This window comes from Suncus etruscus, chromosome 2, assembly GCF_024139225.1.
Source record: "Suncus etruscus isolate mSunEtr1 chromosome 2, mSunEtr1.pri.cur, whole genome shotgun sequence".
NCBI classification, from domain to species: Eukaryota; Metazoa; Chordata; class Mammalia; order Eulipotyphla; family Soricidae; genus Suncus; species Suncus etruscus.
The window spans coordinates 10972674-11000437 of NC_064849.1; the positions used below are offsets into that span (position 1 = coordinate 10972674).

Sequence of the window (27764 nt, forward strand, 5' to 3'; positions counted from 1 at the left end):
CCCCTCCCGCAATTTCTGCAAGCGACGCGCAGAGGCTCCAGCCCCGCCCGCCCGAGCCGCCCTGAGCACGTGACCTGAAGGCCCCGCCCCGCGTCCCAGCGCGAGCTCCCATTGGCGCATCCTGGAAGCTCCGCCCACATAAGGGCCGTGTCTAAGAAACCACGCCCCCTGCGAGCCTGGCTCTTGCGTCTAGACGCGAGCTCCTATTGGTAGGCTAAACAGACCACGCCCATTTAAAAAGGCGTGGTCACTAGGCCACGCCCCCGGGCGAGCCTGGCTCCTGCGGCCCCACCGTGCAGGACTGCTGGCCGCGGACGGAACCGGGCCGGGCCCGCTGGGCTGCCGCGGGGCGATCGGGCCGGGCTGCGGCGGCGTCATGGTGAGCGCGGGGCCGGCCGGGCTCGCTGCACCCGGGGCCGGGCCGGGGCGCGGGAGGAGGCGGCGGCGGCGGCGGCGGAGGCGCAGGCCCGCCCGGGTTGGGTTGGGTTGGGGTCCCGGTGGGCGCGGCTTGCGGCGGGCGGGTCCGCTCGGGGGGCGCGGGGCGCGTCTTTGTCCGCCCTCCGCGGGAGGCTCCGCGGCGCGATCGGGACAAAGGAGGCGCCTCGGCGGGGACCCAGCGAAGCCCGGGACCCGGTTCGTGCGCGTCGCGGGCGGGGGACGGGGCTCCAGGGCGGCCCGTTTCGCGGATGGGGAAACTGAGGCCGGCCGGAGCGTCGGAGGCCCCCCCGCGCGGGACTCGACTCGACTCGGGGCGTGGGCACGACCGTGTCCCCGGGCCTCCCTCGCCCCATCGCCCCGAGCGGAGCGGAGCTAGCTGCCTCCGCAGCTGTCGCCTCTTCCTCCCCCTCCCCGCCGTCCCCAGCCAAGCTCCTTCTCCGCGCCCCACGGAGTTGGGGGGCTTGGGGGGCGGCTGGCGACAGGTTTGCGGGTGCGTGGAGCCAGGCTGGGCACCGGGTGTGCACGGAGTTCTGGGCCCCTGGAAGTCCTGCTTGTTAGCAGCCAGCAGGGGTGGCATCCAGGATGGGGGGCTGCTGTCCTTGCATGCACACACGCACTACACACATCACCCATGGACACAGCAATTGTCATGCCTGGGGAGGGCCACACACACACAACACAACATGCACCTTACCCATGGGTATAGCAGTGGTCAGGCATAGGGAATCAGTCCCTTGTGCACACACACACACACACACACACACACACACACACACACACACACACACACAAAACACAACACAGCAATGGTCATGCATGGGGAGGGCCACACACACAACAGAACACACATCATCCCTGGGCACGCAATGGTCATGCGTGGGGAGGACCAGTGTCCAGAAAGTGACAATTTTCCGGTGTGGATGGGAATCTGGCACTGCTGGCTGCAGGATACCCAGAGTGGACTCACACCTTCTGTGGCCCCCCGGGAGCTGTGTGACCTTGGGCAACCGACAGGACTTCTCTGAGCTGCTCATCTGCAGAGCTTAAGGCGCCAGCTCCAGCCACGCTTGTTTTGAGGCTGCAGGAACATGCAAACCATTCTAGTTTTGAGCCCCGTATCAGGGAGCTTTGAGTCCGGCTTCTGCTGTGAAGTGCCAGGAAGCTGCCCCTCTGGCTGCTGGCATAGTGGCTTATTCTTGGGGTAGTTGGGGGTAACTCTCGCCTTGCCTTGTCAGTCTGGCTTCCTCTTCTGCTCTGGGGGGACCCAGCTCCGGGGTTCTGATCCGAGTTTCCTGTTGATTGAAGAGGAGGACAGGGTCACAAGACACGAGGCTGGGCTCAGCCTGTGTGTTAGGGGACCCCCCCATACACATCCATGTTCCTGCCCTTCTGGGCCTTCACATTTGGAGGGGTACATCCCCTGTGCCCGCTGGCCCCCCAGGTCTGTATCAGCTGAGCCTCCTGCTCCCTGATCCCCAAAGCTTAGCACAGACAGGAAACTTCTGGCTGGGAGCTAGCTGGCTGTCCCCTGAAGAGGCTTCCCTAGTTGGCACACCTGGCAGATGGCTTTGTTGGGACCCCCTCAGGCAGTGCTGGGATCCCTGAGGCAGGAGGACTCTCAGAACCAGAGAGAGGCAGGGAGCAGACGTGATCAGTGGCTGAGGAGATCAAGTAGATGTATTGAGCTCCCCGGGGAGTGGAAGGGGACCCCAGGGACTTGGGGATCCCAGGGACTTCTGTTCCCTGTGGCCCCCAAGAAGACATGGTGGCTGGCAGCCCTGGTGGCCTGTGACCCCATGTTCTCACTTCTGTTGGCTTAGGAGATTGCACCTAATGCTGTCCCTAGCACCCCGAGAAATGAAGGGACGGGGCCTGCTCGTCTTTGCTGCGGCCACCCTGTGGTCCCCTGGGCCTTGATATGCTCAGTGATGTGGGGATCAGGTTTGTGGTTTCCATGCAGAGGTCAGGGTTAGCTGGGAGGAGAACTGAGCTGCGGAACTGATAAAAACGGGGTGGAGGGGGTGTCACCTCTATTGGCTGGGGCAACTGAAGGTCTTTAGAGCTGGTCAGCTGGCCAGCAGGGGCCAGCTCAGTGCAGAGGCCCCAGCAGAAGGAGGCTATAGAGTTTTTTTTTGGGGGGACACTCATCAGTGCTTGGGGAACTGTGCGGTGCTGGGGCTCGAACCTGGCTTCCCCTGTGATCAGCTTGTGTACCTGAGTGTTTCCAAAATGGAGTGCAAATCCTGCTGGCCTGACAGAGCTTGGGGGAGAAGAGGAAATGGCCTTCATCTCTGAGTCCCATAGCTACCCCCAGATTTCTAGGCCCTTTATCAGAAGATTCCCTCCCTGTGCACTGCTGGACCCCATGTCTGGGTTCTCCTCTGGCTTTTTCTTCTACTGTCTTAGTTTCCTTATCTCTCGGATGGGCTCAGTGGGCTGCAGTGACTGACTGACTGACTGACTGACTGACTGACTGACTGACTGACTGACTGATGGAGGACTGAGTGGCTTGAGATGTCAGGGACTCCCCAATGGTGCTCCTGAGGAGAATCCAGATATCCTGTACTCTTTCTCTTTCTGTGGACAGTGCTGGGGCAGGCAGCCTCCTTGTAGGAGATGGCTAGGAGGGATGAGGATGGGGTCCCACTGTCCCCCCCCCCAGTACTTACAGGGATGTCCTGGTTTCTGTGCACAGGGAAGTAGTGGGGGGGAGTCCTCTGACAGCATGTCAGGGACACTGAGGCCCAGCCCTGCCCATGATGGGACTTATTGAGGAGGAGGCAACAGAAATACGGGCCCCCCAAGAATTTCAGAGAAGAGGAGGGGAGTGGGGTACCAAGCTCAGGGACACCACAGAAAGTTCCAAGTGGGGCCAGTGACGGGATAAATGTTTTAGGGAGAAGGAGCCACATGGGGAGGCTGGAAGTGGGGGCTACCCAGGAGTGTCTGTGCAGAAATATAGGGTGAAGGTGGTGCAAAGGCCAGGGTCAGGGTGGGGGCCCCTTGTCTTCTGTGGGTCCCCCTGAGCTGGGCTGGCGGCCAGTTCTTCCATTTCCTTGTGGTCCTGCTCCTGCTCACTTGGGAGTTGGGGCTACTCTGTGGTTTATCCCTCAAACCCCTTTCATCCATTCTGCCGCTAGTAATGATTTTCACTTCCGGCCCGCCCCCCCCAACACACACATAAACACACACACACACACACACACACGTGTACTTCCCCTTCCTAGCAGATTGACTTGCCTTCCTGTCCCTGAGCCCCGTGGGACCCGCGTGGTGGGGGTGTGGAAGGATGGGCAGGGGGTGTTGTGGTGGCAGGAAGTGTGGAGGTGGGGACAGGTGGGTCCTTGGGGGTCCATCAGACAAGCTGGAGCAGCCTGGGGGTTAAGGAGGTGTGGTGCCCATGTACCCGGTGCAGAGCTGAACACAGCCCAGTGCAGGAGGCAGGTGCCAGCCAGATGGTGGAGGCCAGACTTGGGAGGGAGGAGAGGGTTTGATGGAGGGCAGGGGTCTGTTGGAGAGTCTGTCCCCTGCACCCCACTTCTTCCCTGTAGTCACCAGTGGCTGTGAGGAGGGAAGGAACCTCTGTCAGGCTGTGGTCAGAGGCCTTGGGGGGGGGTTGTCAGCTGACTGTTTGGGTGGAGGGAAGAGAGCCTGGTCTCTGGGGGGCCATGTAGCCAGGTTGGTTAGAGAAGTGTGGATAATTGAGTAGAAAGGGGCCCTGTGGGTATATTTGGAGGTCAGGCTGGGGCTAGTGTCCCCCAGGCCAGGGTGTGGCCCCCTGAGAAACTTGACTCTCCTAAGTGAAGCAAGCACCAGGCTTGGGGGGCCCAGGTAACCTAACTCTTCAGCACCTCCAGGCTCAGCCAGGATCCCTTGGGTATAATTGAGGGTGTTTGTCTCCCTGTATTACCAGCTCACTGCCCAGGCTGCTCAGTAGAGGTTTTGAGGACAGGTGTGATGGAGGTGGAGGGGTCAGGGGTCACTTCACCTCCCAACCCTTCAGAGGCTCCAGGAATGTCCCCCAAGCCGCAGTGGGCAACAGAGTGTCTGCTCCATGCCTCGCTGCTCAATCCTTGCTTGGGAACCCCGACCCCTGCTGTAGGAGGGGTTACAGTAAGGTCAGCATCCAGCAAGAGAAGGGTATAGAAACAAGGCTGTAGGGGCCTGAGAGATAATACAGAGATAGGGCATTTGCCTTGCTTACAGTCGATCCAGGACGGACAGTAGTTTGAAACCCCGCATCCCATATGGTCCCGTGAGTCTGCCAGGAGCGATTTCTCAGTGCAGAGCTAGGAGTAACTCCCTGAGCATCGCCGGGTGTGAGCCAAAAACCAGGAACAAAAAAAAAAAAAGGAAAAGAAACTAGACTATAGATTGAGGGCCTGAGTGATAAAACACAGCAGGGAGGGAGGGCATTTGCTTTGCACACGCCAATCTGGCTTCAATCTAGGGTTCCCCAAACATCTCCAGGAGTAACTCCTGAATGCTAAGTCAGTAGTAAGCCCTGAGCACTGCTGGGTTGGCCTTAAAACAGGGGTCTCAAACCGTACAATATTTTGTGGCCCGCGGCCAGCCTTCAAATATCGCAGTATTTGCGATTATTCGCTTAACGAATAATCACAATAAAAATCGCATTAGTAAGAAAAAAATCGCATTAAACATTTGCATACCCCGAGCAATTCTGTTTGGGGTATGCAAATGTTTAATGCGATTTTTTATTGTGAATATTCGGTAAGCGAAATCCCTCATGCGGCCCTGCCTTACCCCGACTTTGCCTCCTGTGGCCCCCAGGTAAATTGAGTTTGAGACCCCTGCCCTAAAAGAAAGCAATAAATAGACCCACAATAGGACCGAGAGATAGTCCAATGGGAAGGGCACTTTGCACAAGGCCAACCCAGACTTGATTCTTGATTCATTTGGTTTCTGAAGCCCACCAGGATTGACCCCTGAGCACCGCCAAGTTTGTCCCACACTTCCTTTAGCAAATGACCCCCAGGGGCTGGAGAGCCCCTTCGCAGGGCTGGGGAGCACTTCCCGATGCCTAGATTGGATCCCCTAGCACTTGCTGTGTCCCCGCAAAAACACCCCCTATATACTCGTATACTCACACACCATCAGCACACCTCCAGCACTACCCTTCTTGCTTCTGTCTTGCAGGGCTCTCGAGTGCACCCTGGGGTCCTGCCCTGTTGAGCCAATCAGCCACTCATCCACCACCGGAGCTGCTCGCCGCGGGAGCGGGAGCTTTGCCCGCATCTCGACCATGTCTATCGTGGACCACAGCCCCACCACGGGCGTGGTCACGGTCATCGTCATCCTCATCGCCATCGCCGCCCTGGGCGCCCTCATCCTGGGCTGCTGGTGCTACCTGCGTCTGCAGCGCGTCAGCCAGTCGGAGGATGAGGAGAGCATTGTGGGCGACGGGGAGACCAAGGAGCCCTTCCTGCTGGTGCAGTACTCGGCCAAGGGACCGTGTGTGGAGCGCAAGGCCAAGCTGACACCCAACGGCCCAGAAGCGCACGGCTGAGCTGGTGGGATGCAGAAGGGGGGAGCCTGCTGGCCTGGCTCCCCCCCCCCAGCTCCCCGCAACCCTCGTCTTCCGCATGGACCGAGCCCCGGCTCCCCCCCACCCTCCGTGGCCTCCCATTGCAGGCGGTGGGCAGGCCCGAGCGGGCGCTGTTTCTGGTTACTTGAATGTCTCGCTGAGCCCGTTTTCCGTGGCGCCACTACTGTAACGCGTGAAACTGTAAATAGGTCCCCGGTGCACGTGCTTTAATGCCTTTTGGTGTTTGGGGTGCTCAGACCACAGAAGGCACGCAGGACCCGCTGCCCGCCGTGCTCATGAAGCCGATTGCAGCTGCCCCTAGCATCCCTTGCAACGAACGCCCTGTCCTGGCTTGGAAGAGGGCACGCGGCTCCAGTGATGGCTGTTTGGCAAAGCAGTGGATGGAAGCGCCGCGCTGACATCCCGCGTTCTCTGGAAACGGGGCTCACCCGGGCCCCAGCGATTGCTGGGAAGCCACGGCAGCTGGCCTGGAAGCCGGTGAGGGACATGCTGTCCTGAGGCTGCCAGGTTGGGCTGGTGGTGGAGCAGTCAGTCCCCAAGGGCACCTCGTCTGTCCCCCCCACTCCGCCTGCTTTGGGAGGGGGTACAGGCTCTGCTCTCCTGTTACCAGCTCTGCACAGAAAAAGCCTTCGCATGGCTGCTGGTTTGAGCCAAAAAGCCACTGACCCGGTGGAGAGGCAGCAAGTGGTCGGTGTCAGTGGTTTCGTCTTTTCTGCACTGGACGGGGAGGGCGTGGGGGTCAGGAAGACCCTCCCTCCCCCCTTCCCTTTTCACTAAGAACTTCCTTTCACCTGGGCATCCTGTCGTCCGGTGGAAACCTAGGGGCTGTGAGTACCGTGGCTTGTGGCTTTGAGATTCCCCGTTTCCTGTGTCACAGCTGTGCTGGGAGGGAGGGGGCCCTGGGGATGATTGATGGCTGGAGGTCGGAGGACTCTGGTTCAAAGCTGCTCAGCTTTGACTCGGCATCTCCTGCCCATGAGTCTGTCCCAACAGTCCAGATGAGATCGTGGGTTGCCCCTGTCCCCACTGCCCCCCACTCGTCAGCCCTCCAGGCCCCTCCCTTCAGCTCTACCACCAGCATGTTTCAGCGCTGCTCCAAAGATTCCTGTAGAACCTGAAGTGGGAATCAAACATGAGTCATTTCAGGGGGAGAGGCAGAGGGGCAGCCCAGGCTTTGTATGTGTGTTGGGGAGACGTAGAAAGCAGCTGGGTCGGGGGTGGCCAAGGCAACTCCCCCTGGAGCAGGACTGTCTTGTGAGTGCTCAGGCCGTGAGATTGGGGAACTAGTCTGCTTCCTCCACGCAGTGTGGGAAGTTGGTGGAGCTGGTTGTTCCCCGCTGCATTCCAGCATTTGGGGCTTTCTACCTCTGCTCTCTGCTTCCATTTCTGAGTCAGGGGCCTCGGGGCCCGGCATTCTTGCCTTCCCCTCTGCCTGGGTCTGGCCACGAAACTTGGCCTTCTCCAGAGCTTTCCTTCCGGCAGGCAAGGGCTGGGGACAGTGTGGGGTTCTGGGGGAAATTGAAGGCCTGCTGGAGTGGGGGTGGGGAATTCCAGCCTCACTCAGACTCTGAAGAGCCCAAATGTCACCAGGGGTCTGTCTCCTTGGCCAAATGCACACTCCTGTCACTCCGGAGGCCACCAGGAGAGGAGGGGGGGCCTTGCGGACATACCACCACTAGGGCCTGGCCCCCGTGTCTGCCCAGAGCTGTGAAGTTTGTGCAATAATGGGGATGGGTGTGTGTGGCCGTCCCCGTCCATCCGTGAAAGCTGAATAATGGCATTCAGGCTGATTTTCTAGACCACTGAGAAAATCTTTATTTACAATAAATTTCCATAAAATTTGCATAAATAGATTCCCAAAGTACAGTGTGCCGTCTGGTCTCTTCCTGATGTCCGGGGGAAGGGGAGGCCCAGTCAGGTCAGTCTGTCCTGTTCTCGTGGCCTGGAAGCTCAGGCCCCGTGGGGTGCGTGTCTCCTGGCTCGGCTCTGTCCCGGGCCCCCAGCTTCCGCTCCATAGTGGCCACTAGGACCTTGAGCCAGGCGTTCTCGGCCAAGAGGCTCTCGGACACATCGGCCAGCTCCTGCAGCCGCTGAGCCAGGCCCTGCAGCTCGCGCGTCTTCTGCTCGTACAGCGCCTTCAGCTGCTGCCCGTGGCGCCGCAGGAGGCCGCGCTGCTCCTCCAGCGCTCGCTTCTGCCTCTGCAGCCGGTGCTCGTCCCGCCTCGCGCCCGCCAGCCGCGCCTCCACCTGGCCCTGCGCCCGCTGCAGGGCGCTAATCTCCGCGCGCAGCCGGGCCACCTGGCGCTCCAGGTGGGAGATGTGGCCCCGCTGCAGCCCAGCCTCGCTTTGCTCGCACGCCGGCTGGGGCGCCCCGCCGTGGGGCGCCGAGTGGTGCAGGATGAACTTGAGCAGGTTGGGGACCGTGACTGGGATGTCCTCGGGGTACTTCACGCTGAGGTCTTTCCTGGGGGGAGGAGGGTGGGGAGAGGAGGGCGGTGAGTGGGGCTGGGGTCCCCGGGCCTGCTCATAAGTGCTGGGACTTAGCACCCACAAACAAGGACAGAAGGTACAGTCCTGCCTGCCACCTTGGACTCCAGGTGTGCAGGGGAGATGCAAAAGGAAAATAGGGTTCCCCAAAAGTGGGAGTATTTTTAGCATCACCATGGAGATCCCAGGCAAGCCGCTGGGTGCAGAGCTGGGCCCAGAGCAGAGGCTAATTGAGAGGGACCTGCAGGACAGCGGGGCTGCCCACTCCTTGACACCAAGCATTAAGGGAAGACCCCCTCCCAAAGGGGCACCCCGATTCTCATGCATAGCAAACACCAAGGTTGTGCCAAACTGATGCTTTCTTCTATTTTCTCTTGTCCTTTCTGGGGTACAGGGGATGGAACACGAGGTGCACAGAAACGCCTCTTAGGAAGCACCCAGATCCCGGGGCCACTGTTCCCAGCACAAGTGATAGGTCCCACTACTGTGGAAGGATGAGACGGAATGTTCTGAGGGTCAAAGCACTCACAAGGCTGAATGCCAAGCTGTGCATATGGGTTTAATCCCCAGCACCACACAGTTCCCCCAAGTACCCAGTAACCTAGAACCAGGAGTCCGGCCTGAGAACCACTGGGTGTGGACCCCGAATGCTTTTGAGGTACAAAGCCCCAAAGAAACGCTGGGAAGGAAGGAGGCGTGGGTACAGCTATAACGGCACTAAGTGGGGTGCAGGGCTGGGGCCCTCTGCGACTGAGCTTGCCAAACCATTCTGTCAGATCCTGTGGAAGCTTTGTGACCCGGTTCCCCAGGGTCATTGGGAACAGGGTCCATGAGGAGGAGCAACATCGGGCCCAGTCTCCCATGGCTCAGAGTTCACTTCCTGTCCAGGGAAGCAGCCACCCTGTCTCCCGGAGGTGGTCTTGGGCAGCTGTTGCACTGCCCGGGAGCATCATCTTTCTTGTCCCTCAGAGTGAGGCAGGGCTCAGGGGTCCCAGTGAGAAATGGCACATGTGGGAAGTGGGGTTAGACAAACACCTCAGAAGGATCTACTGGTCTCCGCTCCCTCCGTTTGCCCATGTCCATAAGAGCACCCCTATGGGGCAAGGTTCTCAGACCCCATGGTACTGCACTGACTCCCCCCCCTCCACTCTGGGTCATTACAGCACATTACATCACCCCTAGTGAGACTGGACAGATGGAGCGTCCGTGAGGCCCACTGGGGAGTCTCACATGGACCTCACATTCAGCAAAGGAGCCCTGCCTCACACGGGAAACACCCCACACATATGGGAACATCCCCATATACACTGGAAATACCCCTCCCCATACACTTGAAACACCCCCACATACACAGCTGTGTACCTGTGACAGGGGAAGAACAGGACTGTGGGAAGCCGGTCCACCATGAACTCCCAGGGCAGATCGTTCTGAGACACGTCGATCCTGCACAGAGACAAGACAGTGATTGGCAGATGGACAGAGACCATCAACCCTCGAGGCTGAGTGCCACATCCAGGAGCGAGCACCTCATGCAGAAGAGGTGGAGCGGCTGCAGTCCCCGACCCGGGAACCCAGAGATGACGGAGTGGCTGGGGAGAGGGGTCCCTCCTGCAGCTGTCACTCTGCAGGGCTGGCGGGGGTTGGAGGGGTCCCAGAGGCTGCAGGGGCCCTGGCAAACTGACAGCTGGATCATAGGAGGGGCAGCCTCCAGTCCGCCCAGAGTATTATGACTGTCGTAAGCGGCGTCAGGCCTGGGCATCTGTCCAGAATGGGCTATTCTCTGAAAAAATGGCACCACCAGACAGATGCTGTCTGGGGGCACACACGACCCCTTCCAGTCCCCTCTGGAAAACCAGTGGGAATGAATGACCTGAGGCACACAACTACCATGCTGGTGAGGGCTGCAGGGGACAGCCGGCTGGGGAGACTTCGAGCTGAGGGGGCAGTGGGTGGTCTCTTCTTCCACAGCTCAGCATGTCGGGGAGCCAACCTATCCTCAGACACGCACCCACTCCTGCTCACCCACAAAACATGCAGATGGGGTCATTCTCATCACTGAGGAAGAAACAGAACCGGAAGGCTTTGGAAACTTGCCCAGCTTCGGCACCCTGCAGGCCCAGTGACGGGAAGTTGGAGGAGGGAAGCACTGTGCAGCCCCTTCTAAAAGGACCCCAGAGACCCAGAGACAAAGTGTGGGGGCAGTAAGGTGTTTGGGGGGACAAGGAGCCAATAGGCAGGACCGGTGAAAATAGCGGGGTGATGGGGACCTAGTCAGTGGAAGCTCCTCCTGTCACCAGTGCCCTGCTGAGGCCTGAGTGTAGTCTGGGGTGGCTGGCCCTGTGAATCAGTGCTGCTTTCTGGAAGCCTGACCCAGTTCTCTTCACGCAGAGGAGTTGCCCAAGTGGAAGTGAGACACCAGGGTGCTGGGGTGTGCTGTCCTGCCTGTGCAGTTCAGGACACACCCCATACTCTGTTCCCCAGAAGTTTCCCATGGGTGTTTTCTTTGTTTCATTTCGTGGCAGGAGGGGAAAGTGTTGCACTGGCTGCCGCTGCCATTGGGCTGTCAGCCTGCCCTAGGTCTTTGCAGCTCTGGGCCTGGGGGTCCCCCTGTCTGCCAGCACAATTCTAGCTTAAATTTTTGGGTAACACCTGGTGATGTGCAGGGTTTAGTCCTGGCTCTGCATTCAGATCAGAGATCATTCCTGGCAGAACCTGGGTTGGGTGTGTGTAAGACAAGCACCCTCCCAGCTATGCTATTCTCAGACCCCATCTGTTTCTATTTTTTTAGGTTTTTGTGCCACACCCGGTGGCGCTCAGGGGTTACTCCTCCTGGCTCTGTGCTCAGAACCTGGCAAACTCTGGGGATGGGGTGTTGGGAATTGAACCTGGGTCCGTCATGGGTCAGCCACATGCAAGGTAAACACCCTACCACTGTGCTATCTCTCTGGCTGTTTCTAACTTTTTTTTTTGTTTTTGGGTCACACCCAGTAGCGCTCAGAGGCCACTTCTGGCTCCATGCTCAGAAATCAACCCTGGCAGGCTCAGGGGACCACTTGGGATGCCGGAATTTGAACCGACCGTCTGCATGCAAAGCAAATGCCTTACCTCTCCGGCCTGTGTTTTTAGGACTTTTTTTTTTATTTGAGAAGCCATCAGTTTTCCATGACTATTTGCTTTAGGACATACTTTTACTCTTCTTTAAAGTATGCTCTTTAGGATCTGGGCAACATTAAATAATGCTCAGGGACCATATGTAGGATGTCCAAGACTGGACTTTAACCCCTATATCTCTCTGGTCCCTTCAAAATACGTATCACAGCCTGCCACAGAAGCTCCAGCATCCCTCCCCTCCCCTCCCCTGGTCATCACCTGTGTCACAGGCCTTTCCATTTCCTTCTAGAAACCTTTGTCCTGGAGCAAACCTGGTTAAGAATTTGCTTTTGTTCAGTCCTGTCTGGCTTTGGTTTTATTTCTCTATCTCCCTCACCTGAGCAAGATCAGCCCCACCCCAGTTCATTGTCCGTCTGCTGGAACTTGGCACCACTCACGCTGTTGCCAAAGGGAAGACCCAGCTTTGCTGACTGCTGAGTGAAATTCCACTGCACATACATCACATTTTTCCCTTTGCTTGGAGGCCACGCCCAGCAGCACTCAGGGCTTACTCCTAGCTCTACATTCAGAAATTAGTCCTGGCGGAATGCAGGTGAATACATGGGATGCCCCGGACCAAACCTGAGCTATCTGTGGGCAAGGCAACTTGCTCTACCTGCTATAGTTATCACTTTAGCCCTAACTTTCTATTTATTTATTTTTTTGTTTTGGGGCCATACGTAGCTCTGGCTCTACATTCAGAAATTCCTTCTGGACATCATCAGGGGACGTCATGAGTTGCTGGATTTTGGACCTGGGTCTGCCACATGCCCTGCAAGGGCCTTCCCTTCTGTGCTATTCTCAGCTCCTCCAGCCCCTTTGTGATACGAGTCATTCGTTCCCCAGGTGTCTACAGAGTTCGATGCGGTTTTCAGTGGCATTTCCTGGTAATGAGTGAAAATTGCATTTTCCCATGCACTGGTTGCCCAGCTCAGTGCCTTCTGTGAGGAAGAGGAAGTCTCTTCATCTACCCCCTGCAGCCCCCGTTTCTTCAAGGCAGTTCATTTCTGTGTTGAGTTTTGCAAGCTCCTCATTTATCTGGGCGCTCAGCTGTGTCAGATGTGAGGTGTATGAGGCATCTCCTCCACATGGCAGGTGACCACTCTGAGGAAGCAGGTCTTCCTCATCTCTGTGTTCTAGTAGTCATATGACCTATCTCATCAGTTGATTCTGGTACTAGTTTATTTCTTCCCAGATACTTATCTGCACGTCAGCTGTTTCCTTTTTAGATCATCAAAGAGCAGATCAGATAGCTGAGGAAAGTTAAAATAAGCTAGACAAGAGCCGAAGCAATAGCACAGCAGAGAGGGTCTCTGCCTTCTATGCAGCCGACCTGGGTTCAATCCCCAACATATCCAGCACTGCCAGGAGTAATTCCTGGGTGTAAGTCAGGAGCACCAATGGGGTGGCCCCAGAACAAAACAAAATTGTTTGCCTTCTGGGCCCAGAGAGATAGCACAGCAGAGTTTGCCTTGCAAGCAGCCGCTCCAGGACCAAAGGTGGTTGGTTCGAATCCCGGTGTCCCATATGGTCCCCCGTGCCTGCCAGGAGCTATTTCTGAGCAGAGAGCCAGGAGTAACCCCTGAGAACCGCCAGGTGTGGCCCAAAAACCAAAAAAAAAAAAAAAAAAAAAATTGTTTGCCTCTTATATTCATCAGGATTCAGTGCTGTGAATTTAAAATATTTTCCTTGTTGGTAATTGGTTTAAGTCAGATTTGCTGTCTGACTGATCGATCCATGAATTAGATCCATGATGGACGAGAGGGGCTGTGTTGCTGACAACGTATTTCTTTACGTCTATTAATAATAGCTTTAGGGGCCGGGAAGGTGGCGCTAGAGGTAAGGTGTCTGCCTTCCAAGTGTGGTTCGATCCCCCGGCGTCCCATATGGTCCCCCCAAGCCAGGGGCAATTTCTGAGCGCATAGCCAGGAGTAACCCCTGAGCAAACAGGTGTGGCCCAAAAACCAAAAAAGAACAAACAAACAAATAATCGCTTTACATATCTGAAAGCAATTTGATTTGACACACACATATAGAAATGTTAAAAGTCGGGGCCGGAGAGATAGCATGGAGGTAAGGCGTTTGCCTCTCATGCAAAAGGTCATCGGTTCGAATCCCGGCGTCCCATATGGTCCCCCGTGCTCGCCAGGAGCGACTTCTGAGCATGGAGCCAGGAGTAACTCCTGAGCACTGCCGGGTGAGACCCAAAAACCAAAAAAAAAAAAAAAAAGAAATGTTAAAAGTCCTCTTAATAGGATTCAGAGAGATAGTAGAGTCGGGAGGGCATATGCCTTGAATGAGGCTGACTTGGGCTCGAGCCTCAACATTTGAGGGTCAATGAATGTGGCCCAAACCAAAACCAAAAAGTCCTAATAGATTGACCTTCTAGTGAAAGAGACAGAGTTAGAGGAGAGAAAAAGCAGAAACAGAGAGAGAGCGAGTGAGCAAAAATGTAGCAGGTAGGGCATCAGCACCTGAAGATAGTGAGAGAGCAAGAGAGTGAGCCCAGCAGCTAGAGCATTACCACATGAAACGTTAGCTCAAGGCCAGCAAAGTGTTAAAGTGTTATCAGGGCAGAAAGCATTGGATCCTGATAAGGTGTTTTTTTGGGGGAATTTCTGTAGATTAGGTGGTTTTTCTTTATTTCTGCAGACAGTGGGGAAGCTTTGGGACTCAACTGGTGGTTCTAAGAAGCTGGCTCAGTGCTCAGGGCCACGATGTGGTGCCAAGAACAGAATTGGGGACAGCTACATGCAAGGCAAGTGCCTTAACCACTGCGCTACATTCCTCCACCCCGACTGGTCTCAGTCCCACACCAGGCTGACAGCTTCCAGGGAGCTTCTTTCGGCTAGAGGAGACAGGAAGAGCTGGGAAAGGTGCAGACAGGCCCCTACCTTGCCACCGTGACTGTATCTGACGGCAGGAGGCGAGCAAGCTGGATGAAGACATGATTGAGGGATGGACAGAAGCCGCACCACGGGGCGTAGTACAGCAGCAGAACGTCCTGAGTGCAGGGGCAGGAGAAAGGGATTCAGCGGGGTCTGCGGGACAAACCTGAAAGCCGACAGCCTTCCCTCTCCTCCCATCCTGGGCATCTCGTGACGTCCAAGCAGCTACCTGTGTCCGGAGCACCACTTCCCAGAAGGTATCGGTGGTCACTTCGGTGATCAAGTGGTGGGCAGGGAAATGGGCCACGGTGCTTCCCATGAGGTGCCTTTTCAAGGGACTGTAGAGGACGCTGAAGTTCTGGATGAAAGACTCTGCACAAACAGACAAGCGCCTCAGCTCTCAGTGCACAGGCTGCGATGGGGGGAGATGGGCTGCCGTGGCTTTATGGCAGCCACAGCCAATCCTGAACCCCATTGCTCAGGTAACCTGTGAGGATCAGGATGGGGGAGTCTCGACTCATCGCCAGGGACACAAGCAGCACACGGGGCACAGTGTTAAAACTCTAGAACCGAAGCGTGGGGCTTCTGTGCTGTTCCTTTCCACTGAACTGCCCCCGCCCCCATGCAGACCCTGGAGATGGTATCCCAGGGTGCAAGCCGAGTAACTCATGGGGGTAGCGGACAGGTCTGGGCTCCGTCACTGGAGGACAAGGGCCTAGCCAGGTTCGAAATGACTTTCTACAGAAAAGCAGGAAGAACTCACTGCTCACACCTGTGGGAAAGCACATCAGCAACGAAGGTCAATCCAGCACCCAAAAAAGAGTCCATGACAGGGGTCCTCAAACTTTTTAAACAGGGGGCCAGTTCACTGTCCCTCAGACCATCGGAGGGTCTGACTATAGTAAAAACAAAACTTATGAACGAATTCTTATGCACACTGCATATATCTTATTTTGCAATGAAGAAACAAAACAGATACAAATACAGTATGTGGCTTGCAGGCCATAGTTTGAGGACCACTGGTCCACGAGGTTTCTTCTATCTGTTCCCCCTTCTAGGAGGGGGACCCAGCAGTGGACCCTCAAATGCCGAGGACTTCCTGACGGCCCTCTGAAGAAAAGCTAAAGAACAGCTTCACCCCTGAGCCCACCAAGCAGCAATGGTGACCATGCATTTGCTTTTTGTTTGGTTTTGGTTTTTTGGAGCCACACTCAGCGATGCTCAGGGGTTATTCCTGGATCTGCACTCAGGAACAACTCCTGTCTGTGCTTAAGAATCACTCCTGGTGGTCTCAGGAGACTTAATGGGATTCTGGGTTTGCTTTTCCTGTGGACCCCACACATCCTGCCCCAGCTGGAGGGCTGAGAGCGGTGGCTACTGTGAGCACTGGGATTGAGATAAACCACCCCCATCCTGGGAGTCATGACCAGAGCCTGCCAGAGGCCTTTCTGTCCCTCTTTTGGGTGGGAGAGGACCATCTTGGGCGACACTGGTCTGTGCTCACGGACCAACAAGGATCAGGGGATCCCCTAGGACAGTGGTCGGCAACCTGCGGCTCGTGAGCCACATGTGCATCTTTACACTTTTAATTTGGCTCTTCTGTGTGCCAGGCGGCTGCTCCAGGAGTCAGGACTCTGCTCCTAGCCTCTGTCAGTGCACACCCTGTGTGGCTCTCAAAAAAAATTTCAATCGTGGTTTTGGTGAGATTTGGCTCAGTTGAAAAAAGGGTTGCCCACTACAGCCCTAGGATGTCGGAACTAAACCTCAGCCAGCTGCATGTGAGACAAGAGTCCTCCTCCACTGCCCTCTCTCCAGCCTGCGCTTACATCACTTCAAATAAACCAACGAGTGTGTGTTGGGGGGGGGGGGTTGTCCCATGCTAGCACAGCGAGAGACAAGGGACTCAGGGTTTTGGGAGGTGCATACCAAGGGTGACCTTCACGAGGGCCTGGCTGGGCTCCAAGACATAGTGTGACTCCTCCTTCAGGTCCACGATGGCTGCAAACTCCCGCTGGCGGGCAGTGCCAGGCGCACCCAGCCGCTCCGCATACACCCAGAAGAGGTTTGAGTCCAGCAGGTACATGTTCAGGGTCTTGTTGGTGCGGCAGCCCAGGCCTGTGAAGCCAGCGACATCGGTGCGAGGCGGCACAAAAAACGGAGTCTCCTCAATGTGAGGAACTGGGCCGGGCCGGCCCACCTTACATTCCTCCTCCTCCTCCCCAAGGGGCGAAAAAGCCCTGGAGGGTGGAGAAGGATAAGAGGGCTGGGGCCCCCGGGGGGCGCCCAGCAGGCCCACCAGGCGCCTACTCATGGTCCTGCAGCAGGCGCTGTAGTAGCTGAAGGGGCTGTAGGAGCTGAGGAAGTTGCGGCACTCAGGGCCCAGGGCTTTCCCGTGCTCGAAGGCGTGGCCCTTGAGGTAGAAGGCATCCCGCGCCGCGGCCATCTGCACAAAGCTGCAGCGCGCCAGGCTGAGTCGGCCAGGTCGGGGGCCGCCTGCCGTCTGGTTCACGCACAGCTCACACACATTGTGCGTCGGCGCCAGCGCATGCCAGCTGGGCAGCACTACAGTGTTGCAGCAAGGCCAGGCGGCACCAGGGGGCTCTGGGAGCAGGGCGGGAGGCCGGGGCTGAGCGGGTGGGGTGGGCGCATGGTCCAGGTGTTGCAGGAGCTGCTCCACCGCTGGGTCTCGGCGGCAGTTGTGGTAGTCCAGGGCCAGGGCAGTTATCTGGGACATAGGGAGCGACTGTGAGGCTGGGTGCGACACACACTGCATCATGTGTGTCATGAGGGCCTGCCCAACCTTCTAGCTAGCACCAGCAGTGGTGGCCTCTAGGCTTAAAATGGCCTCTTGTGGGGCCCACGTGACAGCACAGTGGAGAGAGTGCTGCCCTTGCATGTGGCTGACTAGGATTCAATCCCCAACACCCATACTGTAGGAGTGATCCCTGAGCTCAGAGCCAGGAGTGACCCTTGAGCAACACCCCCCCCAAAAGAACCAAGCTCTTTGGTTTGGGGGCCACAGACAGTGGTGCTCAGTGATCACTCCCACGGGGCCTGGGATCTTGTGCTTCCCCTCTTCCTCAGCTGGGCTGCACTCCTGCACAAGCCCCGTTTACCCAACCCTCCTCCCCCTCTATTTTCCTCTTCTCTCCCCTCTGTGCAGAGAGCAGGAAGCAGGCGGGAAGTGAGACAAACAGTCCAGCAGCCACTGACACCCACTGCTGCCTGAAGGAAAGAGACGCCCCTGGGAATCAGTTCCGCCAGCCTAGGCCTTGTGCTAAGCACCCCCAAACACACCGGAGTAGCTTTGTACAGCCACCAGGAGGAACAGCACTCCCTGTCCCCGACCTCCCCATCGCCCAAGCGGGGAACAGGCCCACGTAGGCCAGGACCAAGATCTCTCCAAGGCCACCATCAATCCACCCTCTGGGCCCATTCCCCCCCCCCCCAGCTCCTCAGAGGCATGTGGGGCCCTATGCTGGCCCCACACCGATGTGCACATTCCCTAACTCACCTCATTGATGAGTGGATGGGTCCCAGCCAGGGGGTCAAAGGGCAGGAAGAGCAACAGCGCTGGGCCCTTCCTCAGCTCATTGTGCAATAACAGGCTCTTCCCACCATGCGGCCGCAGCCAGCGCAGCAGCGTCTCCCGGTTGTCCTGGGCCCACTGGTAGATGTTCTCGGCCGTGAAGTTGAGGAGTTCGTGGGGGAACACCTGAGGGGCAGCAGCCAGGGTCAGGGATGCCTGTCTCCTGGCAGGAGACGATCTGGGAAGGTGTGGAGGGGTCATTGGGCCTTCCTGGGATCCCTCAAACCTTGGACCCAGGGGGGCGGAGGCCTGAGGCTGCTACACCCCAGCCCAGGGAGCAGAAGGGCATGCGTAAACACCACCAGCCGAGGCTGGCCTTACACTCCTTGGGCCACACACCCCACTGATCAGAGGCACAGATGGCTCTGGTTGTGGGCCTGAGAAGCAGGACCACAGGCGGGCATCTGCCTTCTACGTGCCTGAACCAGGCTCAATCCCCAACATCATACATGGCCCCTGGGTACTGCCAGGAGTGATCTCTGAGCACAGAGCTGGGAATGACCCCTGATCACTGCTGGATATGACCCCCCCCCCCGCAATAAAAGGGGGAAGGAAGACTGCTGTCTTCATTTTCCCATTGACCAGTGAATGTTGTCAACGAAAGATCAGGCTGAAATTCCAACGATCTGAATCATAAAAAACAAGACTCCCAAATCTGTGCTCAGAGTGGTTCCAGAAAATGAGATCCTTTATACATTTCCTTCTGCACACATATTTCAGTTGCTTATACCAAAGACTTAGTGGTAATTTAAACACACATAAGAGCATCTCAATACACTTTCACTGGGGAAAAGCAAACGACTCCCCGGAACCAGACCCTAAGAGCCCCTGGAGCCAGAGAGTGTACAGAGAAGGAAGGGTGGAGTGGACGGAGAGGACAGGCAGTGGAAGCGGGTGGGCCAGAAACAGCACAGGGCAGAGGCTGGACACAGGCCAAACTGAGACACGCCCAGAGGGCTGGGACTCGCCACACTTGGAAGATGCCAAAAGCATATCGGATGTAGGCACAGAAATAGCAGGAAGCTAAACATGTGGCCTGGGCTCTGGGGGAAATGTAGAAGGTAACAGGCAACGAGGTGACCTTGGGGGAGTCTGTGATATCCCTTTGTAGGCTCATAGGGGGTCGAGGCGTGAAGGGCTGAGGACATGGGACAGTGGGGACTCACAACACCGGCAAAGTGGGGGAAGTCAGGACAAAATAAAACTAGTGGCAGGGCCAAGCAAGGAGCAGTGAGCAAAGGAAAAAGACGAAAAGAAAAGGCCCAGGCGCAGTCTCAGATGGGGAGAGAGGGGGTGCAGAAAAAGCTGAGGCCCACGGGCCTCTCCCTGTGACCTGGCCACCGTGTTAGAGTCTGTACTGCCCCATGCCCCGACTATGGAGAAAGCTACTCACGCCCCAACTCACCCTTGCTGGATGGAATGAAACACCCAGGATGGGCAGGCTCTATAGGAGCTGAAGCAAGGACAGGGCTCCCCAGAGGACGATCCCCACAACCAACCTTCCACTTGCTGCAAGCTCAACAGGCAAGGCCCAGAGTTCAGCATCGAGAACTGTCCGCTCCCAAGGCCCCTGACGTGAGGGAAGACGAACTGAGCTAGCCCTCTGGCTGACGCTGGGGTACAAGCAGGGCAGGGATGGGCTGCCTGACACCAAGAGCATGAGAAATGGGGGTGTTCGTACTTACCAGTGAAGTGTTGAAGTGTCTGTGTAAGTACACGCTGCCCGGGTGTGCTAAGGGGACCAGTTTAGCGAGGTGTCTATTGGTGATGACCCCAAACCGTACTGTTCCTAGGGAATCTGAAACAGAAAATGTTCCTTTGTTAAAGACAGGTGCCTTCACCTCAGGTAGGGCTGCAGGGCAAGGTCACCAGAAGCCAAGCTTTGGGGTAACCAGTCCCCCACGGGAGAGGAGAAGCTCACTCAGAAATCCTCCCCCAAACACTGTGAAAGTCACCTTGCTGCCCACCCTGGCTCTCCAGCCCCGCCTTGGTCCCAGTCACCACCACTGACCACTTAAGCCCCACCACCTCCGGGAAACCCCTCTGTCTACCAGCTGTGCCCACTTGCCTCTCCATTTCCTGTCACCCAGTTTGGGGGATGTGGCATACCCAGCAGTCCTCAGGAATCACACATGGCCAGGCTTGGGGGAGCATATGCAGTGCCAAGGATCCAGGCCAGGTTAGTGGCATGTGAAGTGAGTGCTCTGCCTGCTGTTCTTTATCTCCAGCCCCATTTTTTTTTTTTGGTGTGGTTCTTATGAACATCATTACCTAATCCCACACATGTGTCTGTTTAACATTTGTTCTTGGACCTGCCTCTTCCTATTTTCTATGAAAACAGAAATTTTCTTCATTACTGGGACCCCAAGGTCTCGGCCAGAAGGGAAGTCCTGAAGGGCCGAGCACACGCTTTGCCCAGAACAGTCCCAGCTTCCATCCCCAGCACGACCAGGGCAGCTCCCAAGCACTGGGCTAAGAGGATTCTCCTGAGCACTGTGAGCCTCCTTGCCTCCCCTCGGTGATAAGCAGGAGAAGGGGAATGGCCCCTCCACCCTTCTGTTCTCACACAGCAGTTTCCACAGCCCCACAGTCACCTCCTTCCCTGTCTCCTCCCAGCACTAATGGACTGGAAATCAATACCCATAAACACCCAGCGCCCAGGAAGCGGTACTCCAGTGAGTAGTGGTGCCAGCTTGGATGCCCCTTCCTAGAGACTTCACAGCCACCAAGGCCCAGTGGGATGGCCAGGGCCACATAGGACCAACTCTCGAGCCATGATATAAAGCCAAACTCAGAAAGAAGGAGCCAGGAGCCCCAGAGACAGGAGATGGGCTAGGGGGTGATAAAGGGGATGCCAAGAGTGGGGCAAAGACCAGAGGAGAGGGGTGTCTGGGCCTGACTGTTGCTGGAGTTCGGCCTTTGAAATGAAACCAGGCCCAGCGTCTGTGGCCCCCCTAGAGTGTCTTAGAAACAAGCAGATCATCAAAAGAAGCCAGAATCTGGGAGCTCCAGAACCAAAGGACTGTACCCAACAACAGTCAGGAAAACGTGAGGTGAGAGATGGGAGCTGAGAGCTCATCTGAACCCTAGGAGTCAGATTGGAATTGGGAGTTTATAACAGGCACACATGTGTACAAACACACACAGCACACAAGTGCACATGTACTATGCACATGCACGTACCACATGTACATGTGAGCGCACACACATGCACAGCTGCGGGAAGACTCGGCAGGAAAGGCCATACCCCCACCCTTCTCCTTTGGGCTTCTCTGCTTGTTTCCCAGCGACAGAAACTGGAGATCCTAGGATGAACGGCTGGTTTCAAGCTGGTAGAAGCAAAGGCCAGAGTGGGCCAGAGCACCTTATGTCCAGAGAAGGGTTCATCCCAGGTGGGGTTCGCCCAAACAGCAGAGAAACAGAGACCCAGAAGCACAGGCAGCTGAAGCTGGGCATGAGAGGTGTGGGCACCGAGGGGATCTGGCCAGAGCCAAAGGTAACATTTGATGAATGGGGCATCTCTGGCCAGAGCCTGAAGCAGAGACAGGGCCAAAGTGAATGAACATACATCCCATTCACACCAGCTCAGGGTGCAGCTCAAAATACTGCCAAGTTTGGACAAATGCGTCCCATCAAACAGGTCTTTAGGGTAGAAACCCTGGGCCGAAGAGCAGGCTTTGCAGGCAGTGCAGGGGCCCCACATTTGAGTCCCAGAACTATGTGGGCCTGTGAGTACCCCAGGTCTAAGACAAAACCAAAAAAGTCAGCACTGGGGAGAGCAGGGGGGGCAAGGGACCTCTGCCCTAGTTCCAACGTCACTTCTGAAACACAACAGCAGCCACGTCCTCATTCAGGTCCCTGAGCTGTCAGAGGAAAGGCAGGAGCTCAGAGCCAATGTGGTGCTCCCCAGAGGAGATGAAATCCTGGAAGACACAGCAGAGGAAGTAGGAGAAAAGGGGCCGTTTGCCAGGAAGGGGGGTGGGGGGCAGCCAAGGCATTCACGTGACTTGCTGGCCCAGAAGAATGAAAAGTGACAGCCTGACCTCACAGCTGAAAGGGCCCATTCAAAGCCTGGGTCACTGCATTCTTAGGAAGGGCCACACCACCATCCCCACCCCCCTGCCTGCCTCCCCGGGGCCTTTCACAAGCACCACTTATGGATGAGCTCCTGCGATGGGGGTGGGGAGAACACACTGGGGCCACAGCAACCACCTATAGCTTGAGAGCCCAGAACACTGCCCATCGTTTGGGAGCCAAAGCAGGAGCATGATAGACACAACACGGAGAAATCCCGTTTCTTGGCTCTGTCCAGAAGGTTCTCTGGCAAGCCCGCAGCTCTCCCATCTACAGCAGTGCCTTTGTCACCCAGAAAAGAGCTCTTTGTCTAGAAAGCAAAGGCGGCTCAATCTTTCAATCAGAGGCTTGGAGTCTGGGAAGGAACTAAAAATAGCTGCAGAATCACAGCTCCCCACCTCAGAAGGCCCTGAGGGGGGGACGCCTCGAACCCCTTTTACTAATTGTGGGGGGAAAACCCTCAATGAATCGTAAGCCAGTGGCATGGGAGCTCCAGAAAGAAAGGCACACCAGTAATGAAGGAAGACACAGTGGCTGGCTGGCTACAGTTGGTGAGCCCAGAGAGCACAGTGGCCCAGAGTCCCCTGGCAGAGCGACTGAACTTTGTTTGTCTAGCACTCTCTGGACTATAATTGTCTAGCACTTGCTGGACTATAATCCCAAACACGGCGATTCCAGCACTAAAGTCTGGTGCCAAGGAAGGAGAAGCAGTCTCGGGGCTGATTTCCAACCAGGCCGGGAAGAGAACACAAGAGATTAAGATTCTTGCCTTGGATATGGCCAACCCTGATTTGATTCCTGGTGCTATGCAGGGTTCCCCGATTACTGCCAGATGTGCCTCCATACATGTTAAAAATATCCAATTTGGGAGCCAGAGCAGTAGTCCAATGGGTAGGATGTTTGCCTTGCACACTGCTGACCTGGGTTAGATCCCCAGCATCCCATAGGGTCCCCCGATTATTGCCAGTAATGACCTGAGCGCAGATCCAGGAGTAACCCCTGAGCACCACTGGATGTGACCCCCCAAAAATAATAAATTAAAAACAAAAAAAAAATCTAATTTGGAGACTGAAACCAATAGTACAGCAGGTAGCACATTTGCCTTACATCCGTCTGACCTGGGTCTGATCCCCGGCACCCAATAATTTCTCCCAAAACCACCTGGAGTGACCCATAAACACAGAGCCAGCCGGGCACAGAGAGTCAGCCCTGAGCATTTTAGAAGTAAAAGAACTTTCTGTTTGACTTGGGGCCACCCCTGGAGATTCAAAGAGATTGTTAGCCCAATTTACTGTTTGAGATCACACCTAGCAGTGATATGGCCCCCAAATAAACAAACAAACAAAAAACAAAAAAAACCCTAACACAAAAACATATATATAGTAATATCATGTATACACATAATACATATACGTAAATTCCCAAAGTCTTTAAGTCATGGGAGACATACATTTCAGAAAGACTCTGGCTCCCAGAAGCTCGAAGCTTCCTGAACTGTGTAAACACTCCTCGGCCACACACTTTTAGGGAGCCACCTGTGGCTCGTCTAGACAGTGTTGAGCTTGTGCTGGAAAAGGCTCTGATGAGAGTGTGCGTTCCTCGTGCAAAGCAAGTGCTAATAATAACACAGAAAACACCATCTGATCCCCAGGCTGGGCAGAGACAGGGGAAGAAACGAGGAAGAATTCAAGTCACCCACATGCAGGGTGGCCTGCATGTCGCACATACCATGGGTAACATGACTGGTTCCTCTTCATGGGACAGGAAGCCCAGGACAAAGGCAGGCCCCAACTGAACCCGAAATCAGGAGTGACCCCAAACACCAAACTGGGCTCATGATCCCTTTGGATCTCCAGGGGTGGCCCCCAAACAAACAAAAATTCAGTAAGGCGGGGCCGGGCGGTGGCGCTGGAGTTAAGGTGCCTGCCTTGCCTGCGCTAGCCTAGGACGGACCACGGTTCGATCCCCCGGCGTCCCATATGGTCCCCCAAGAAGCCAGGAGCAACTTCTGAGCGCATAGCCAGGAGTAACCCCTGAGCGTCACAGGGTGTGGCCCAAAAAAAAAAAATTTCAGTAAGGCAAACAAAAATTTCTTTTGTTTCTAAAAGGGTTCAACCAAAATGGGAGCTTGACCCACTTACAAATATGGTGCAGGGCTGGCCATGCCCAACAGTCTGAGTCCATTTTTCATATGTAGGTTTTTTGTTTGTTTGTTTGTTTGTTTGTTTTTGGGTCACACCAGGCCGCACTCTGGAGTTACTCCTGGCTCTATGCTCAGAGGACCATATGGGATGCTGGGATTTGAAACACCGACCTTCTGCATGCAAGGCAAATGCCTCACCTCCATACTATCTCTCTGGCCCCTGTATGTAGGTTTGAGTCCCTTCTCCTGAGTACCAGAAAAACCTCAGTGACAAGAGGGGACAGGCTGAGACAGTATCTGTGGGACTGTCCAGGGAAGCAGGAAGGGCTGGATAAGGAGGGTGAATGGCCGGTAGAGATGGGGGGGAGGGGCAAAGAGACTCAAACCCTTGGAAAATGGGGGTTTGGGCATGGGGGCAATGTTTTAGTGCAGAAAGACCAGCATCATGGGACAGTGAACTGTGGCCTACAAGGACAGGGCTCCAACTGCCTGGGGAAAGCACTTACTTGGGCTCGGGTCAAAGAGAGCACAAAGGGTATTTGCCTTGCACACAGCTGACACAGATTCAATCCCTGGCATAATCCCAAGTCTGCCAAGAGGGAATCCCTGAACTCAGAGTTGGGTGCAGCATCCAAAATAATCCCAAAAATGTTAAAGGAAAACTTTGGGAAGAAAATGTGTTCCCTAATCCTGGTTTGCTCCTACTGCCATAGCCACTAACCACCTGGACCAAAAGCGTCACTGAAGAGAGACAGATGACACAGCAGGTGGGAAACAGAGACCCCAGCATGGTCCCAGCGTGCTCAACATGGATGAGGCAGACACGGGCTCTGAGTGCTTGGGAGCAGTGTAGCAGTGGACACAAGGGAGGCGGGTCAGAGCTGTAACTCGGCATTGAATGTGGAGAACCTTGTGGGCTGGCCCAGACACTCACCTTTCTTCAGCGCGTGCAGCGCAGATGTGAAGAAGGTCAGGTACCCAGGGGGCTGCGGGGAGCCGTTGAACTCAAAGTAACCGAGAACACCAGGCTGTGGAGATAGATTTGAGAAGATGCCATGAGATGGGGAGCTTGGCAAACGAATTTTGGGATGTGCACGGCCCCCCTTGGGGTCCCCCCAGCGAGGTCAGGGTAGGCTGTACAGAGAGAGCTGGGGTCCTCCCCTCCACCAGGGACCTCGCCCTCCCCTTGCTGGCTCGCCTGGTCTCCTTATCCGGCAGACAGAGGCCACCCCCTGTGCCCTTAGGGAGAGTGAATCAGGAGTGTATGTCAGGGGCCACTTCAAGGACACTTGTCTTGCAAGTGCTGGGCCATATTTGATCACTGGTACACCAGGAGTCCCACCAGTGCCCTAAGGAAGCACTGCCAAGTGCTGCCAAGTGTGCCCTCAGCCCCAAAGGAAGTCGAAACATCCAGACTCCAGACCCAGAAGGACGAGGGTCATAGGCCATGCAGGAGCTCCGAAGATGCTCTGTATTCCCGAAACCTCACCGCCAGAGGGAGCATAATTCAAGCATCCCCACATGGCCCGGCAGACACTCAAAGGTGGCTCCCATGCCGAGGGCTTCACTGTTGCAGACACAGGACCTGGCACATGAGTACACCGCAACGCACGCACATGGCTCCCTGTTCCCATGTACACTACACACAGACACATAAAATATATGAGCACACCACACATGTAGGAACACACACCAGACACATTATACACATGTGACTACACTATACACGTTAAATATGTGAACACAATATAAATGAGACTATAAAATCGACCATAAAGGGTCAAAGAGGTGGCTCAAGAAGTGGGGTGTTTGCCCTGCACGCGCTGACCTAGGACAGACTGTGGTTCAATTCCCCGGCGTCCTATATGGTCCCCCAAGCCAGGAGCAATTTCTGAGCAGAGAGCCAGGAGTGACCCTTGAGTGTCACCAGGTTGACCCAAAAGCCAAAGATAAAATAAAATGGACCATAAATAGATGAACACACCACACGCGAATTATGCATGTTAACGGTGCACAAGTTAAACATGGGCACACAAACATTATAATGAACATGTTACAAAAACACCTAACACTAAATATATGGACGCATCACACAAGTGAGCACAAACATGTGAACACATCACCAGCATGTTTGTGTGTGACATGGACATAGCACATGTTACACACAAACATATACTCAAACATTATACAAAGACACATTAGTAGGTGTTGAACTATCATGAATCCTTCATCTTTATGGGAAACCCAAATTAAGCCTTTAAAGATGAACCCAGGGCCAGAGACAGATGGCTCAGTGGCTGGGTGCAGGCCTAACACTGAACCTGTCCGAGTGGAGCTGTGGGAGACCTGGTTTCAATCCTGAGTGGTCCTCCCGCCGCCCCCCCCCCCCCGACAATGACCCTACCCCCAGAGCACTGAGGGCAGACCTTAGGAGTACCAGGTATGATGCCAGAGAATGATCAGAGCACTACTGGGGGTCTCAGGAGGGGGTATATCTGATATATCTTCCCATCCAAGACACCTGGTTCAGGGGGCCACCCTTGGAGCTCAGGAGCATGGAGGGTGGAGCTCCTGTCTCCCAGAGTGTGAGCACTGGACAGAGAGCACAGCAGTTTGGGCACTTGCTTCATAGCCATTTCCCAGCGTCACTAACTGGGACACAAAGAGCAGAACCAGAGCCTCTGGGTCTTGGAGGAGCCACATTCAGGCCCAGCTCTGCAGCTCCAGGAAGAACCTTCCAAGCCTCCCTCCCTTGTCACCGGATCGTCTTCTGTCCAGAACTTCCAGGCACCCACCCACCAACCGGGCTGGGACAGCACTTGCCTTTCCCAGTGAGGCCCCAGCTTCTAGGCCCCACACCAACGGCCACAAAAAGAAAAGGAACAAAGGGCTACAAGAGTGTGTCCACCAGTCAGAGACTCAGACTACTGGTTCTTGGGGACTTCCGGTCTGTGCTTAACATCACTTGTGGTGGTGCTGGCTGGGGTAGGGGAACCCATGTAGTGCTGAGAGTGGAATGAGGGTTTCCTGATGCTCAACCCACTGAGCAGCCTTGGGCTTAGTCTGACCCCAGTTGCTGTGTGATTGAGGGAGTGCCTGATGGCCCCCAGAACTGCTTTAAAGCCCCCACCCTCACTTTACAAGGCTCCCAAAAGGTCAGCACTGAATTCAGGATCCACACTGGGTCCAGGGCAGTTTGTTGGTGGCAGGTTGGTGGCGGTTTGTTGGTGGCATGGCCACATGCTGAGGCCATGGAGAGATGGGGCTTGAGGAGACACAGCACCTTCACCTGGCCCATCTTCTACTGTCCTGCTGCACCACGGTGCCACCTTCAGTAACCCAGCACCTGGCACAGAGCAGACGTCCCTGTTCATGAATCAACGGGAAGAAGGTTGTGGGGTACATCCGGGGTGCAACATCAGAATGAGCA

At 55.8% G+C, this 27764-nt stretch overlaps 2 protein-coding genes across 2 annotated transcripts in view; one reads left to right on the top strand and one right to left on the bottom strand.

Moving 5' to 3' along the window:
- The first annotated feature begins 266 nt into the window (after window positions 1-266).
- SNN (stannin) lies at window positions 267-7208 on the top strand. The gene is made up of 2 exons (XM_049768545.1): window positions 267-379; window positions 5596-7208. The coding sequence occupies exon 2, from the start codon at window positions 5702-5704 to the stop codon at window positions 5963-5965; it is 264 nt and encodes an 87-aa protein (XP_049624502.1). The 5' UTR covers window positions 267-379; window positions 5596-5701; the 3' UTR covers window positions 5966-7208.
- Window positions 7209-7794: 586 nt separating this feature from the next.
- The window catches only part of TXNDC11 (thioredoxin domain containing 11), a 31935-nt gene continuing 11965 nt past the window's right edge, over window positions 7795-27764 (bottom strand). Inside the window, exons 3-10 of the mRNA XM_049768446.1 lie at window positions 25269-25362; window positions 19803-19915; window positions 18043-18243; window positions 16455-17253; window positions 14758-14900; window positions 14535-14644; window positions 9853-9933; window positions 7795-8467 (exon numbers count right to left, since the gene is read on the bottom strand). Of these exons, the coding sequence (XP_049624403.1) occupies window positions 7924-8467; window positions 9853-9933; window positions 14535-14644; window positions 14758-14900; window positions 16455-17253; window positions 18043-18243; window positions 19803-19915; window positions 25269-25362 (2085 nt within the window). The 3' untranslated portion in view covers window positions 7795-7923. The remainder of the gene's footprint in view (window positions 8468-9852; window positions 9934-14534; window positions 14645-14757; window positions 14901-16454; window positions 17254-18042; window positions 18244-19802; window positions 19916-25268; window positions 25363-27764) is intronic.

Coding starts and splice junctions, on each gene's coding strand:
- SNN (XM_049768545.1), top strand. CDS start 5,702: ATGTCTATCGTGGACCACAGCCCCACCACGGGCGTGGTCACGGTCATC.